Below are 17,438 nucleotides of genomic sequence, written 5' to 3' on the forward strand. Positions count from 1 at the left end.
TGCAGTTGGCAAGGTGTGCAAACAGTATGCATAGCCACAATGTTTACAATGCAGGATCTGTCTGATGCCAGTTACGCATCCACTCTAGTTCGGGGTGTCTATGTGTCTCTCTCTTTGCGTCTTGGTGTGTATTCTTTATCTGTCGCTGTCGCCGCCAGATCTCCCAACTTCATGAACCAAACTCCCCTGTAGAGGCCGGTTCTCGACAATTCTTCTCATTTTCTGAGTTGTACCCCATCAGGAAATAAAAGTCCCCAAAGCTTTACTCCATTCATGTCATCATGGTTGTATTTTGAGTGCCTTCCAACTTAAGAGGCTCATCTTCCAGCAGTATATCTGACAATGTTCTGCTGCTATTAATAGGTTTCCAGTGGCTAAGCATTTACAAGTAGTCCACGTGTGCTTCCTTGTCTGGTTTAGTCTGGAAGTTCAGCTGAAACTTGTCCACCAAGGTGACCCTGCTGGTATTCAAAATACCGGTAGTATAGCTTCTTGGATCACAGCAACACACAAGTCACCACAGTATAACAAACTGACAGACGAGTGGTGGATCTAAAGCTTACCAAATCCAAAACTGAACTCTTCATTTCTCTCTCATGCTACTCAAAAATTTGCATTTCTTCTGAAGGTTTTCGCTATCTCCAGTAAGTGATGTGTCCATGAAAATAGCTCAACCAAAAATCAGTGAGTTACTCTTCAGCCCTACAACTCCTGTTTTCCTATCAGGTACTATTATCACCATATCATTTCTCTGTCTAATATATATCAAGTCTCTCCACTCCACACAATCTCCAGTGCTGCTGGTCTAGCCTAACCAATCTTTAATTCTGCCAAGTAGGTTGCAGTAGCAATTGTTCCGCCTTTCTTATTTGCCGTCAAGCAACTGCCACACAGAAGCTAGATTGTTGTTTTAAAGGTATAAATTAGAACCAGGCAAGTCTTCTGCTGCAACTTCAGTGGCTTTCCCTAACTTTCCCACAAATATATCTCTTTTTTCTCAAAACCATTCTCATGTCAATCTGTTTTTTGGTTCACATGCTCCTTATACTTCTAATTTGTTTGCTTCTTTTTATTTTTCAAAGTTGTCAGTCTTTCCTGCTTCATGGATTTTGTATCCTAAGGAGCTCTGGTAGCGTAGTGGTTACAAATTGGGCTGCGAACCGCAAGGTCAGCAGTTCGAAACTATCAGCCGCTCTGCGGGAGAAAGATGAGGCTTTCTGTTCCTGTAAAGATTTACAACCCTGTACAGGGTTGCTATGGGTCGGAACCGACTTGACGGCACTTAACAACAACAACAACAACCTGTAATGGAGTCTTGGTGTGGTACTGTAGGATAAGCACTGGACCACATGGTCAGTTTGAACTGCAAGGTCAGCAGTTCAAACTCACCAGTCACTCCTTGGAAACCCTATACAGGGTTGCTATGAGTTGTAATTGACTCGACAGCATTTAACAACAACCTGTAATGTTATTAATGGATGTTTACAGCTGTTTCCCCTCATTTTGAATTATGCCCCATCAGCAAGTTTTCCTCCATACCCGTCATCATGGTCAACTCTACTCTGAGGAGACAGCTCTTCCCCAGTTATATTCTGAGCGCCTTCCAGCCTTAGGGTCTTATTTTTTGGCAATGCATCTGACATTATTCTGGTGATCTTCATCATGTTTCAATAATCAATATTCTGGTGCTATCTGACAGTGTTCGGCTGTTATTCATAAAGTTCTCAGTGACTAAATATTCCGAAGTAGTCTGTCTCTCCTTCTTCCTAGTCTGTCTTAGTCTGGAAGCTCATCTGAAACCTGTCCACTATGGGTGATCCTGCTGGTATTTAAAATGCCATTGGCATAGCTTTCAGAATCACAGCAACTCACATGTCACTATCAGGAGGGACCAGTCCATGAGGAAGGACATTATGCTTGGTAAAACGGAAGAGTCCGTCAAAAAGAGGAAGACCACCAATGAGATGGATTGTTCGAAGAGAGGCAACAAAAATGGGCTCAAGCACAGGACCAGACAAGTGTTTTGTTCTGTTGTATCTAAGGTTTCTGAGTTGGTACCGACTTGGCACCTATCAACACCACCACCTGCAATATTCATTCTCCTAACTCTCTGCTTGACTATCTCATACTCATATATGTCACATTTTCACTTAAAATATGCATGTTTGTTTATTATCTGTTTCTTTAATTCAAGTTCCATGTTAGCAGGTACCATGTCTGTTATTTACGTTACTATATATCCAAACTCTAAAACTGAACCTACATCATAGCTGTTGTTGTTAAAGTGCTGTTGAGTCAGTTCCAACCCATAGCGACTCTGTATAGGGTATCTGAGGAGTGGCCAGTGAACTTGAACTGCCAACCTTGCGGTTCAAATTGACTTTGTAGTCCAGTGCATTAATCCATAGCACCATACCAGGACTCCATACCATAATGGTATTGTTGGTGGTGGTATGCCGTGGAGTTGTTTTTAACTCATAGCTATCCTGCATGGGGTTTCCAAGGCTGTAAATCTACGGGAGCAGAAAGTTCAGCTTTTTCCCATGGAATGACTGGTAGTTTCGAATTGCGGACCTTGAGGTTAGCAACCCAACTGTTGCCACTATGCTACCAGAGCTCCTTCCATACCATTGTTGTTGTTGTTAAGTGCTGTCAAGTCAATCCCAACCCATAGTGACCCTGTATAGGGTTTCCGAGGTGCAAGCTGGTGAGCTTGAACCACCGACCTTGCAGTTCAAATGGCTTTGCAGTCTGGCGCATTAACCCACAACGTCATACCAGGACTCCATACCATAAAAGATTCCTTCAAAGTATGACTCCTGTGACAACCTACTTTCTATACATGTATCTCATCATTTTCTCTTGAATGTTTTATGATGATTTATCATTTTTGTGTTTTCAAAATGTATATTCTTGAAACAAAATATACATTTTGTATACTTGTGTTTTCAAAATGTATATTTCGTATTCTTTTCACTATATATTCCTAGCATGGTGGTGATGTGTTAAGTGCTACTGAGCTACCTTTATAGGGTTTCTGAGGCTCTAAACCTCTGGTAGTGTAGTGGTTACGAATTGGGCTGTGAACCTCATTGTCAGCGGTTCAAAATTACCAGTTGTTACCCGGGAGAAAGATGAGGCTTTCTGCTCCCGTAAAGATTTACAGCCTTGGAAACCCAGTACAGGGTCGCTATGAGTAGGAACCAACTCCACGGCACTTAGCAACAACAACAACAAACCTCTGCAGCAGCAGAAAGCACCATATTTCTCCCATATAGTGACTAATACAGTTGAACTGTCAGCTGTGGTTCTCAGTCATTGGATTTATCCTATAACACAACTGTGCTCCCTCCTAGTACAGTGCATATACATTGCTATAGTAATTTAGTGTTAATAGTTTATGTAATAGTTTTTCATTAAGAAAAAGTTGAACAACTCTTATAGAGGATGATAAACAAAATGAGGAAGGCAAGGAAAGACACTGGGAAAATAGCAAAAGTTAAAGGCAACAGAGGTAAATACTGTTAAATACACAATCCTGCAATGAGTTTTCAGTGAGTAGATGCACAAATACAAACAGAACAGACACTCTAGCTGAACAGGTGTGGAAACGACAGTGGGTGTATACCCATATATATATATATATATTTGACAGAGACTATCTGTACATGATTATTTACATTTGTTACAAATGTATCTATGAATGTGGTACAGAATACAGATGGAAAAGTTATAAAAACTTCTGAGACATAAAGAAACACCTAGAGGGAATGAGTCACTGTGTCTGGAGGCTCAGAACCACAGTCTGAGGGAACATTAAGGTCAATTGGCATACCATAGTCCATAAAGACAATGTTCTAAATCCCACTTGGGTGAGTAGCAAATGAAGTCTTAAAAGGCCATGAGCAGCCATCTAAGGTGCAACTATTGGTCTCTCAGTGTGCAGAGGAAAGAAAAGGGATGAAATTGAAGACACGTAGAAACTATTAGTCCAATGGACTAATGAACTATGCTAAAATCAGTCTCTCCAACTCTTAAGACTAGACAAACTAGATGGTTCCCAGCTACCATTACCAACTGTTCTGAAAGGGATCACATTAGAAGATCCTGGACGGAGTGGAAGAAAAATGTGAAACAAAATTCAAAATCATAACAATTACTAAACTTACTGTTCATTACAGTGACTGGTGGAACCTCTGAGACTATGGCCTGTAGTCACTCTTCAGGTTTGGAAATGAACTTACCCACGTGACTCAATTTACAACCAACATAGCTTTATACCAGAGGAATAAATGTTTCTGTACCTGGTAATCCAGTTTTGTTTGCAGAGGTCTTTGTTCCACTCTGAAGAGCATTACTTCCAGGAGACAAAGTCTCAGCAGGATATGTAGTCCCTAAAGTCTCCAGCTCTCCTCGGTTTGAAGAAAACACCAAGTCTAAGGATGGCAGTTTTAGCATGCATTCCACTCTAGATACTGGCAAACAGCTAAACTTGATCTGTGATGGCTAAAAACAAAACAAGAGGCAATTTAAAAAAAAGAGAGGTTGGGGGGAGCTATTCTAAAGAACTGGATGGCTAAAAATGTATCAGATTAAAAAGTTAAAATTAATTTCCATTTCAGTTCACACATATAAAATTTTTACCATGTTTACTTGAGAAGAGTGTTTTGTGTTTAATGTCCTAGTTTTTTCAAACAGACAGATGAAACATGAACCATAATGTATTAACACAACGGTATTTTTGAGAAGTCATTTCTCCATGATAAATATTTAGATATTTACATATTTTGCTTTTGTTAAGTGCTATCCAATCAGTTTTAACTCAGCAACCCTGTATAGAGTTTTCAATGAGAGGCTGGTGGATTTACACCACCAACCTTGTGGGTATGAGTCCAGTGCTTATCCTACAGAACCACACCTGGATATTCTAGAACTTTAAATGTTTATAATAACACTTGTACATAACATATTCTTTAAAAGTAGGTAATTTCCCTTATATCCAACTGAAAAACTATGTTCTGATAATGACATTCACCACCCAGTTCTCATCAATTGTTTTCTGCATGCTTTTGAAAACACTAGAAGGCCAGACTAAAGTTCTCTTGGCTAACTTGTTGCTGTAGAAAATATTTGGAATAATTGATCATTAATGACTCTTTCATTTTAGAGATTCTAAAATTTAAATTAAGGGTAAATTAAGCCCAGAAGTTTGGATACAAGTTCTGATCAAATTCTACCTAATAAATGGCATCAACTAGACTCTGTTATGTGCTCCCAAAGGTCTCCCAAGCAAACATCAGTCTCCATGACTGAGACCAGAAACTAGATGGTGCCAAGCTACCACGACCAATTGCTCTGCAAGGGATCCTTGACAAAGTGGGAGAAAACGTGGAACTAAACTGAAAACCATAAAAAGACCTGGCTTATTGGTCAGAGAGAGACTGGCAGAACCCGAAGATTATAACCTTTGGTCATTTTTCAGCTCTGGAACTAAACTCACCCCAGTGGATCATTTTCAGCCAAGCAATAGATAGGTACATAGATTGTGACAACAACACTAGTGAGGTACACACACCACAGAGTGGTCAACTAAATGAGATAAAAAATTAAAAAAAAAAAAAGGCAGATTTACATACCAAAGGAAAAAACTTCAGACAGGCTGGGAAAGAAGGAATAATGGAACTATGAACTAGAGGGAGGACGTGGGATAGGTGATGCTACGTTAAGGGGACGACTATGATTGAGATGGACTGAAGTGTGTGATTTACTGAATGTAAAACTGACTATCTACTCTGTAAACCTTCACTCCATGCACAATAAAAAGTTCTAAAAATTATACATGTCTTAAGTATAAATTTAACAAAGGGAGTATTGTGATACCTTAATTGCATAATTTTTATATCTGATAATTTAGCTTCTATAATTTTTATACCTACCCAAACAGATTACAATGGCAAAAATGAAGGGACCAAACAGCAAATTATTTTTTAAAGAGGTCTATGCATTTTTCTTTTCACCACCAAAGTGTGAGATCTAAATTTTAAAAACTCAAATCTCTATAAAACTTCTCAACAGAACAGTAAACATATTCATACATTTTACATTTACTTTCCAGAAGTTCAGGCAACCTCTAAGCCATTATAATTATTCTAAAGGGACATGTATCTTTAAAAAGAAACACTGTTGAAAATGTTCCAATAATTTTTTTTTTCTTTAAATTAAAAAGAACTAGATGAGTGTATTACCTGAACTCGCACATAAACCACAACATCTACAGGGAAGGAAGAGTAAGCAGATGTTGAAGATGATACTAATGATGTTGTTGATTCTTCCATAGGCTCTGGTATTTCAAAATGGCTCATATCTTCATCTTGTGAGCTGACAGCTGTTAAAATATTTAAAGTTTTATTGTTAGGACAAGGGGAAACTATTGTAATATCTTTTTCTCTCATGTTATTACCAAGATCAGGGGTATGGACACCCAGGTACATTTTCTTTTTTATCCTAATACTCCACACATCTTTTCCTATTCAGATTTCTTGCTTATTTCCCCAAACTCAGATTCCCCTGCTGCAGTGCCTCACACTGGAATCCTGTGGTGCTGTAGGATAAGCACTGGACCACAAGGTTTTTAGCAAGGTCACTGGTTGAAGCCCACCAGCCATTCCTCGAAACCCCATACTCGACTCCCTATGAGTCTTGGTATGGCACTGAGGGTAACTGCGCTGGACTGTAAAGTCTGTTGGAACTGCAAGGTCCACGGTTCAAGCTTACCAGCCACTCCTCAGAAACCCTATACAGGGTCCCTGCTATGGGTGGACCTACTTGACAGCACTTAACAACAATGAATCCACTCAATGGCAATTAACAACAGCAACATTCCACACACTTAAAAAGAAAATAGTGGTCACACCCTTGTCCTTAAGGAGATTCCTGTTCAAGAGAAATGCTAATGTAAGAACCTAAGGAAATCAGGGAAATGAGGACATCTTTTAAAGAAAATTTAGTCATGAACCACTCATTAAATATGTAACACTTGCTTTTCCCAATATCATATGGGTTCCAAATCTTACTCCCCATTTAGGTACTTCTGTTATGCAATGCCTCAGTCTTGTAGTATATTTTTTCCAACCTAAGGTCACACCTATGATGTGTTGTTGTTAAATACCGTGGAGTTGGTTCCGGCTCATAGTGACCCTGCATAGGGTTTCCGAGGCTACAAATCTTTACGGGAGCAGAAAGCCTAATCTTTCTCCCATGGAACAGCTGCTAGTTTCGAACTGCCAACCTTAAGGTTAGCAGCCCTATTTGTAACCACTACGCTAAGTAGCTCCTTACATCTATGACAGGTTAACAGATATAGCACAATGCTAGGAAGCAGAAGATGCTAATTTTGTTATTATTTAATTGTGCATACAATTTCACAGGGACTTACTTTACTTATTCATCAATAAGGACTAGACAATCTCTTGAAGTCTTGGTGTGGTGCTGCAGGATAATGCACTGGGCCACAAGGTCAGTTTGAGCTGCAATGTCGGTGGTTCAGACTCAGCAGCTGCTCCTTGGAAACCCTATCCAGGGTCACTGTAAGTCAAAACTGACTTGGCACTCAACAACAACAACAGGACGGTCTCTCAGTTATTTTTCAGTTCTATAATTACTTTATACTTATCATTGGATATATTATGTAAAAGTGTCATAAATTGTTGTTGTTAAGTGCCATCGAGTCGGTTCCGACCTACAGCGACCCAATATAGGGTTTCCAAGGAGCAGCTGGTGAGCTTGAACTGTCAACCTTGCAGTTTAAATGGCTTTGTAGTCTGGCGCATTAACCCATAATTTTTTTTTTTTAAGTACAGGGACCCAAGATCCATGAGATGAAGGAGTAAGTATATAAGGAAGATGCTTACCTGTATAATTTCTTTCAATTGGTGTAATTGGAATAGTTTCCAATGCTTTTTCCAGAAAGTCTAATAGGCAGGGACTAATGACCATTTCTTCTGGCAATGACTGAAGTGCTACCCAGGCATATAACTTGGCTAACTTTACTCCTCCACTTCCTTTTCCTTTGGCTAGAACATTGGTAAATGCGAATTTAGTAAAACGGTCCCAATAAAATATAACAAGATACAGTTTTGTGAGAAATTAGAAATAAAAGACTTTAATCAGCTGAAGCACATGATATTTAAGACCATACAAGAAAGCAATAAAAATAGGTTGAAAGAAATGAAATATTAATGTTAGTGTACAAAGATGACTAATGATGTTTAATATAATACTTATCCCTATTTGCTCTAGTTCACAAAGTTTGGTCCAATTTTTCAACTTTAGTTGAACAGTATTAGTTTTGTTTTGTTTTGTTCTGTTGTTTTCCTACTTCAGAAGTAAGATTAGAGTACTTTGGCTAATAATTTTAGTGGCAAATGAGGAAAGTCATTATTTTCAGTCCTATGTCCTTGCTGATAATTTATAATTATTCCCTACCTCAGTTGTCATCTCTCCTTGTACCTATTTTTCATTTCAGTAGAAAGAGTAAAATAGCTAAAACTTAGCTAACTTTGGCATATGTTTCCAACTTCAACATTTACATTAGTTGTGTAAACCTACAAAAAGACATTCAACTTCTGTGTCTTATCTCTCCTTGTTTATACAACAGGGATAATATTTATCCTGTATTAAATGGACACAGATAAGCCATATCAATTGAAAAGTAACACAAAAAATACAAAAGGGCTTCAAAAAGTTCTTGGAAAATGAAATGAAAATGGAATTTTTTGATGAACTTTTTGAAGCTTCCTCATATTAAGCATTATTATACAATTAGCATTAAAAAAATCTATGTATCTAGTTATACCTTCCAAATAAACTTTTTCAAATAATTCTTGCCCACCCTGACATGTCCTCTTTAGCAATTCTACTGAACGTTTAATGTATTAATATTATGCCATGTGGCAGCCATCTCAATTTGGCTTCCAATGATCCTTGCCTTCTGGTACTCATGCCCTTGTGTGGTTCTCTTCCACAGTAAATAAGGCTGACCTGTGTTACCAGTAAGATAATGTGGAAGTGGTAATATGTGACTTTGGAGACTACATCATAAAAGAAATTGCAGCTCTGTCTTGTTCATTTTTGGGTGACTTCCTCTGAGGGAAGTCAGGTGCCATATCACAAGAATATCCATGCAGCCTTGTAGAAAGCTCCATGTGGGGAGAAACTGAGGTAGCAGCTTGTCAATTATATGCATGGGACACGCTAGAAGCAATTTCTAACCCCTGTCAAGTGCTAGCATGCCTGCAAATCCTAGCCAACACTTTGACTGCAACCTCATGAAAAAGTCCAATTCAACCAGCCAAACTGCTCCTGAATTTCTGATATACAAAAACTATGTTTGTGGTTAGACGTCACTTAGTTATGAAGGAATATGTTATGCAGAAACAGATAATACAGAGAAATAGTTAAACCCAGTGTACTCTATCTTGAAAGTGTTTAGGTTTGATATCACCATCTAGGTCACAAACTCCCCAATTTGAACTGTGTAAAAATTGTTGTTGTTGTTGTAATGTGCCGTGGAGTTGGTCCTGACTCATAGCGACCCTGTATAGGGTTTCCGAGGCTGTAAATCTTTACGGGAGCAGAAAGCCTCATCTTTCTCCCACAGAACAGCTGGCAGTTTCGAACTGCTGACCCTGAGGTCCACAGCCCAATTCATAACCACTAGGCGTAGTTAATTAAGTAAACTATTTAGTATATTGTTTATGTTAACGTCTGATATTCTAAAATGATAGCAATTTGAAAAATAACCCCAAAATAACCAAAAACAACCCAAAATTAAATAACCCAGAGTCTTCCATATGACTTTTGCAGTCATTATTAACAAATCACTGTCTTTTTTAACATTTAAATTTCAAAGAAACTTAGCAATAGAGCAAGTAGGTGGTGACTAAAAATTACATTACAAAAAAAACAAAAACAAAAAGTATATTTTCCTTAAATACCTGAGGGAATAGGTGGGGGTTGGGGAGGTAGTAAGGTGTTAGTCTTGCTGTGGACAGTGCAAGGTAAAGGAGGAGAAGGAGGAGATGTTGCACTACTATCTTTCATACCATACAGCTTGGATTCTTTAGAGAGTGTTCTTGGCAAGGAAGATCCTCTTGATGCATTAGGTGATTCAGTCTTTAGAGTCTTAGAATTGTAATGTAACTGTATTAAAACAAATTTTAAAATTAAAATAAATTTTAAAATTAAAATGATGCAGATGAAAAAAAAATGACATCGGTCAATGTGACAGAAAGAATATTGGTGCAAGAGTCAGCAGACCTAGTTCTAGATCTTTTCAGTTGGTTTTGTAATTCTTGCAAATTTCTTTTCTTTCATTTTCAAAATTAAAAGTTAATTCCAGATAATCTTTCCAGTTCTTTCCATTTTAAAAATCTAGGATCCTATAATTCCACAATTTAAAAAACGCTGCTTAATTAAGTTAAACTAGACAAGATTGAATGCATATGTTACTAATAAATATCAACGTGCAAGGAGCCCTGTGGGTTACAGCGTTGGAATGACAACTGCAAGGTAGTCAGTTCAAACCTACCAGCCTCTCTGCGGGAGAAAAATGAGGCTGTGTGCCCCAATAACAATTCACAATTGTGGAAATCCTAAGAATATCAACGTATAAAAGGAAAAAACATCCAGATGGCTTCCTCTAAAACCTAAGAAATGTCAATACCTGGTATGAAGAAGAAGGGGTAGAGTAGGAACATCTGCAACTATATATATGGTCAGACCCTTGAATTATCTGTTATTTTTTAACTTCTTTCTGCCAAACCTTCATTGAAAAAGCAGTATAAGAAAAATGACAACCTGCAATTTGGATATTCTTATGTTAAGAATATGACTATATTAGAGAAAAATGTCAGAAAGTCTAATTTTTAATGTAATGAGCAAATAAAGACTATAGATGACAAAATAAATAATGCTGTTGATAATCAAATCCCATATCCTGAAAAAAAAAAAAAGTAATTAATTTATTACCTTTACATCAACTCCAGGAATGTAAAATACGGTTGTTTCCAAGTCACTAGGCTTTGTCTGCAGTGATGAAGGTACTTTTTTACCAGTCATTAAATGGGTGGTAGAAGCATAATTAGTTTGAAACTTCTTCTTTTTAGAAGGAGAATCGTGATCTAAGCTTCTAGAACTTCTATCGTAACTCCTATAAACAGAAAAATATTTTGTCATTTTAAAAAAAGGAAATTTTTACCTCTTTTCCTTAAAAGAAAACTTATTTGTATAGTAAACAGAATTATAGTCCTTCACTGATGAAGTTGAAGTAAAGATTATCACTGTTCCTAGCTAATAGGGTTAATGCCTTGCACTAATGTTGCAATCTGTAACTAAGAAAGGGAGCTTCAAAAGTTTGTGGAAAAATTCTATTACCTTTTAACTTTTCCATGAACTGTTTTGAAGCCCTCTTGTATAGGCCCTCTCACATAGCCCTCTAATATAGTTTGAGGACTAAGGAGCTCCTGACCCAAATCATGGTGTTTTCACAGTTGCCTCATATGCATGTGAAAGTTGGACAATGAATAAGAAAGACCATAGAAGAATTTATGATTTCAGTTTATGGTGTTGGAGAAGAACAAACAAATATGTGTTGGAAGTACAGCCATAATGCTCCTTAGAAGGCAGGATGATGAGATTTCGTTTCTCATACTTCAGACACATTATCAGGAAGGACTAGTCCTTGTAGAAGGACATCATGTTTGGTAAGGTGGAGAGTCAATAAAAAAGAGAGAGATCCCCCAATGATAAGGCTGACACAGTGTCAGTAACAATGGGCTCAAGAGTAACAATTGGGAGGATGGCACAGGACTGGGCAGTGCTTTGTTCTGTTGTCGATGAGTCGGTGTCAACTTGGGGCACTAAACAATGTATACAGGTGTTGCTAAGTGCCATCAAGTCAGTTCTGGCTCATAGTGACCCTGTATAAAGTTTCCAAGGAGCGGACGGTGAGTTTGAACCACCAACCTTGTGGTTAACAGTCTGGTGCTTATCCTTCAGTGCCATACCAGTGTCATACCAAGTCATAATGTGCTACAGTAGGACTCCTTGATTGTTTCACATGAATAGTTCAACATTATTAGGTTGAACCTAATAGCAGTAATTTATTATAGTTTATGATTATTATATTCTAACTGCAAGGTCGCTTTGAACCGCAGTTCAAACCCACCTGCCACTCTTTGGAAACCCTATGTTGTTGTTAAGTACCATGGAGTCGGTTCCAACTCATAGCGACCCTGTACAGGGTTTCCTAGGCTGTAAATCTTTATGGGAGTAGAACGCCTCATCTTTCTCCCACAGAACCTCTGGTAGTTTCGAACTGCTGACCTTGAGGTTGGCAGCCTAACTCGTAACCACTACGCTACCAGAGCTCCTTTGGAAACCCTTATAAAGGGTTGCTATGACTTGGAACTGACTTGATGGCACTTAACAACAATGGTAAACTGTTGTTGTTGTTGTGAAGTGCCATCAAGTTGATTCCAACCCATAGCGACCCTATATAGGGTTTCTGAAGAGCAGCTGGTGAGCTTGAACTACCGACCTTGCAGTTTAAACAGCTTTGCAGTCTAGTGCATTAACCCACAGCACCACACCAGGACTCCTAACATCCTTTTTATAATTTTTGCATTTATGAGTGGTTTTTAACTTAGTAAACAGTACGTTTTTAATCTACTCTCTCATTTTATAAGCACCACATACAAAAAGATCATTTAAATAATCTTTAATTATGGAAAATTTCAAAATATACAAAATAAACAGAAAGGTATAATGAACCCATGTACCTACCTTTAATAATTGCCAACATTCTGCCATTTTTGTTTTATTTATATTCCTATCCATCTCACTCCCACCCATCTAATCAATTATTATTTTTAACTGTTCTTTTTTGGACGAACAAAGAGAAGCAAAATGAATTTAAAGAACGATTAATCTCATGTTAAATCTGGTTATTTCACCATCTAGCTAACAATGAAAGCAAACGATAAAGCTGTAGTTTGCTCCTGAACAGCATTCCAGAGTACTGAAGACTTCCAGTTGAGGCTGTTCCCAATCTTCCTTATTTCTCTATAAACTTACTAAAACTCAATAGTCGTGATACCTGTTAGTACTGTACGTTTTATAAAATGAAATCAATATTAGCTAAATTTTATGAATTGGGCTGTGAACCGCAAGGTCAGCAGTTCGAAACTACCAGCTGCTCCACGGGAGAAAAATGAGGCTTTCTGCTCCTGTAAAGATTTATAGTCGTGGAAACCCTGTTCAGGGTAACTATGGGTCAGAACTGACTCAACGGCACTTAACAACAACAACAACAAATTGATTAAACTCTAAATAACTATTTACTTATAAATAAAATCTAAATAATTTTAATATTAGTTGAGAAACTCAAGTCAAAGGAACATTTTAAAGACATAACAATTTTAGTTAACAAATTTGCCAGACTCTAAAATTAGACCTACAGTTCTAGATGTCAGAAAACGTTATATGCTTATTTCTAAAAACTGTATACTGCAAAAAACCATCCAACTGCAAAAAACCATCCAACCATTTCAGTTATAGTTAGATCCAATAATCTGCATTTGGGACCTGAGGAAAAGTATTTATTGTAACTCAGTGATATCTGACTAGTATCTCCAACAGATGAATTATTCTTTTTCAACTTATATCTTACCTTCTCAAGCTTATATCATCATGTTCTTGTAGGAGAGTGGTTGGGTGGAGTACACATTTCCCACTATCAATTTCAACCCGTATATCAAGTTCAAAGTCAATATTTCTCTCTGTAGTTGTGCCACTGAGACTCCGGTTGACCGGTGTTGTAGGCCAGCGTTCGGTAAATAGCTGATGAACAGCAGCAAAACCTGTTGCTTTTTTACGAGATGTATGACTACAATAAAACAGTAAGAGTTTTAAACAACTCATTTTCATTTACTTTATAGTGTATAGTAGTCTGTAAATAATTATTGCTTTATGAACTCACACAAATTATCTGCCTTGTTATTGTCAGTGTACTGTTGAGTCGATTCTGACTCAATGACTGCAGTTTCGGAGGAGTAGCTGTCATCAACATTGCAGCTAGCTGTCCATTTTGTTCAGCAGTTTTATACTGAGTAATTGTTACATAACAAGAAATACATTAGGTGCTGAACACAATCACAATCACTGCTTTAAAGTGTCTGAATATCAGTAAATGAACTACATAGTTTAATTTTGAAGGAGCTTTCACTTCTCAAATTGTAAAGTTTAAATGATACTTTCCAGATTTTATTAGAAGAACAGTGAGTGAAAGAAAGAAAAATAATACCATATTGAGCTAAATTTCATTAATAAACCATGAATATGGTTCTTAATCTTACTAAGGCTAGGCACATTAAGACCATTTTCTACAACTATTAAGGTATTTGTAATAATTTAGGCTTAGTTCTATATTCTGAAAACTACCAAAGATCATAAAACAAAAAAGTTACTCACGAGGGTTTTCTGTAAATATAAAATCTTTCTCTTTCATGGTCTTCTTCCTTTTCATCTTTCTCAGAATCTTCACTGGTAGAAGACAAACTATCATCTCGTCGACTCTCTTCCGGTTGGAAAGGAATGCTTGGTGAAAAGCCTCCTGGAGTTTTGGGAGAGCTGAACACAGAACATGATCCTTCACTATTATTAGATGAATAATGAGATGGGCCATCAATGGTTACTGACAAAAGGTCCAATTCCGTCTCTTCAGGAAACTGATTGTAAAAAAGGAAAAAACAAAATCATTCAGGTTCATATTACAAGTTCTTTCTCAATGAAAAAAAATGTATCTATCTGTCTCTCTCTCTCTCTCTCTCTATCTATCTATCTATCTATATGTTTATCTATCTATCTACAGAGAGAGTAACATTTTTAAATGCTCTTGAGTTACATTTCCTCACTTTGAACTGAAAGAAAGGTCAGAGTTTGGAGCACACACAATGGCTCACCAAGGAAGGAAGCAGAATGTCAAACCACAGAAAGTCACACCACTGACAATAAAAATCAGAGTGAACTTTTACTTTAGATACACAGCTATTAATTAGTGCACATTACAATTCTTTAAAGTAGAATTTAAACATGCTGTGAAAACAAAGAAGATAATGGGATTAATTGTAAAGTCAAAATGGCAAGAGTAATTAGTGATCAAAAACATGCATTGTCAGTAGAGTGCATTACCATCTCATGATGTTTGTGGATATAAAAACAACCCCTAATGGGATGAGGAGCTCTGGCAGCGTAGTGGTTACGAATCGGGCTGCTAACCTCAAGGTTAGCAGTTCGAAATTACCAGCGGTTCCGTGGGAGAAGGATGAGGCGTTCTGCTCCTGTAAAGATTTACAGCCCAGAAACCCTGTGCAGGGTTACTAGGAGTCAGAACCGACTCCGTGGTACTGAACAACAACAATGGGATGAAGTTATTAAGTGCCATCTAGTCGGTTCTGACTCACAATGACTCTGTGTAGAGTTTTCAAGGAAAAGCTGGTGGGTCTGAACTGCTAACCTTGCAGTTAACCTTATAGTTAGCAGTCATAATGCTTATCATACTGTTTCTCCAGGACTCCAACGGGGTGAAGAGAGATGTATAAATAGTTGAGTAATGTATCAAGCAATCAAACAAAAACGTTGCATTTTATGGCAAACAGAATTTAAACACTTTGTCACTAAGGATTGTACTGGGAGATCTCTGTATTTAAATAGGTCAAAAAAGAGCAAAACTTCCTATGACTTAATTTCTATTTCCAATTCCACAGGGTTGGTTAATATTGTTTGAGAATGTTATAACTATTTGTAAAGTTTAATGTGCCAGGTAATGCAATTCTTTAAAACTACTGGATGCTATTACTGGACACATAGTGATAACCTGCAATCTAAATGCCAAACATTGCATAATCTAGCTGTTCTTTACTTTATATATGTGCTACTGAGTAAATGTGAACATAAAATATTATTTTTCAGAACACCTTCAATTTTTTAAAACATGTAAGAGTTTATATAGATAAATGATCTTTTTGTAAATTTATGGTTTCTATATACCATTATTTTAAAGCAGGGTACACTGCTATTTAAAAATAAGACTCGAATAAATCCAAATAGTAAGAATTACATAGCTAGTTAAATCCACTGAAACCAATTAACTTGGTTCATAGTAAGTTCTTTACAAAAATGATGTTTGTCATGTTCACTATATATTTTAAGAGTTCCAAAGGAAAATTCAGTTTGACTAAATTCAGTGTTTTGTTCTGACGTACATAAGGCTGCCATGAGTCAGTACTGACTCGATGGCACCTAACAACAACAAAACAACAGGATATATATAGAGATTCTAGCTTAAGAGAGTTGGGTAAGGGAAACAAAATATATGTGAAATAAGTGCCAGTTTGCGTTTTTCTAAAGTAACCTACAGAAAAATTCTACACAAAGACAAAGGCATATAACATATATCTAACATTTATAGATATATGTTATATGCCTTTATTTCGAGTCAATTCCGACTCATAGCGACCCGTGGAACAGCTGGTAGTTTCAAACTGCTGTCTCTGAAGTTAGCAGCCCGATTCATAACCACTATGCTACCAGAACTCCTAAATTCATTTTTACTTTTATAACTTATATTTAGGGAAAATATTTACTTTATCAAGAATGTTTATTCAATTTGTGAGTGATTAGGGTAGCACATTTTCCACACTATTTTGACTAAAATAATTTTTTAATGGCTCTTTAATTCATGTTCTTTTGTACCAGTGACTCAGAAGAAACGATGTTGTTGTTATTAAATGCTGTGATGTCGGTTCTTAATCATAGTAACCCTATATAGGGTTTCCAAGTAGTGGCTGGTGGGTTTGAACCACTGACTTTGTGGCTCAAACTGACCTTGTGGTCCAGTGCTTATTCTATCGCCCACACCAGGACTCCAAAGATATAATATTCAATGATTAATGTGTTGTTCTGGGTTGGATGTGATACTAGTTTCAACTATTCAGTAAGCTTAGTTGTTTAAGGAAAAGTTCATTTTGCAATTGAATGTAGTGAAAAAGACTCATAGGGATTCAGTAAGCAACTATAGTAAAGTTCAGTTTATAGTTTATGACTTGATGAGCATATTCTACTGTTATGCATTTTAAATACTGAAAGTGAATATTAAATTTTATATGTATATATGTATGTCTACATATATATATAATATATGCATGCAAGGGTTTATGAAAGGTACATGATGAGAAAGAATTAGAACAATCTTAAGCCTTTTAATTTAAAATGTATTATGGAAAATATTTTGAAATCTGAGTTTAGTTTGAAATGAAAGGAAGACAATTTGAAAGCAGATTTTCAGGGCAGTTAATTAGTTTTAAAGCAAAATTTATGTT

At 36.9% G+C, this 17,438-nt stretch overlaps 1 protein-coding gene across 1 annotated transcript in view; it reads right to left on the minus strand.

The window, feature by feature from the left end:
* KIAA1109 (KIAA1109 ortholog) overlaps positions 1-17,438 on the minus strand; it is a 340,787-nt gene that overhangs the window by 41,176 nt on the left and 282,173 nt on the right. The window contains exons 63-69 of the mRNA XM_006866287.1: positions 14,530-14,786; positions 13,730-13,945; positions 11,029-11,209; positions 9,996-10,200; positions 7,911-8,072; positions 6,246-6,385; positions 4,305-4,506 (exon numbers count right to left, since the gene is read on the minus strand). Coding sequence (XP_006866349.1) covers positions 4,305-4,506; positions 6,246-6,385; positions 7,911-8,072; positions 9,996-10,200; positions 11,029-11,209; positions 13,730-13,945; positions 14,530-14,786 — 1,363 coding nt within the window. The remainder of the gene's footprint in view (positions 1-4,304; positions 4,507-6,245; positions 6,386-7,910; positions 8,073-9,995; positions 10,201-11,028; positions 11,210-13,729; positions 13,946-14,529; positions 14,787-17,438) is intronic.

The sequence above is a fragment of the Chrysochloris asiatica genome, unplaced genomic scaffold, assembly GCF_000296735.1.
Source record: "Chrysochloris asiatica unplaced genomic scaffold, ChrAsi1.0 scaffold00088, whole genome shotgun sequence".
NCBI lineage: Eukaryota > Metazoa > Chordata > Mammalia > Afrosoricida > Chrysochloridae > Chrysochloris > Chrysochloris asiatica.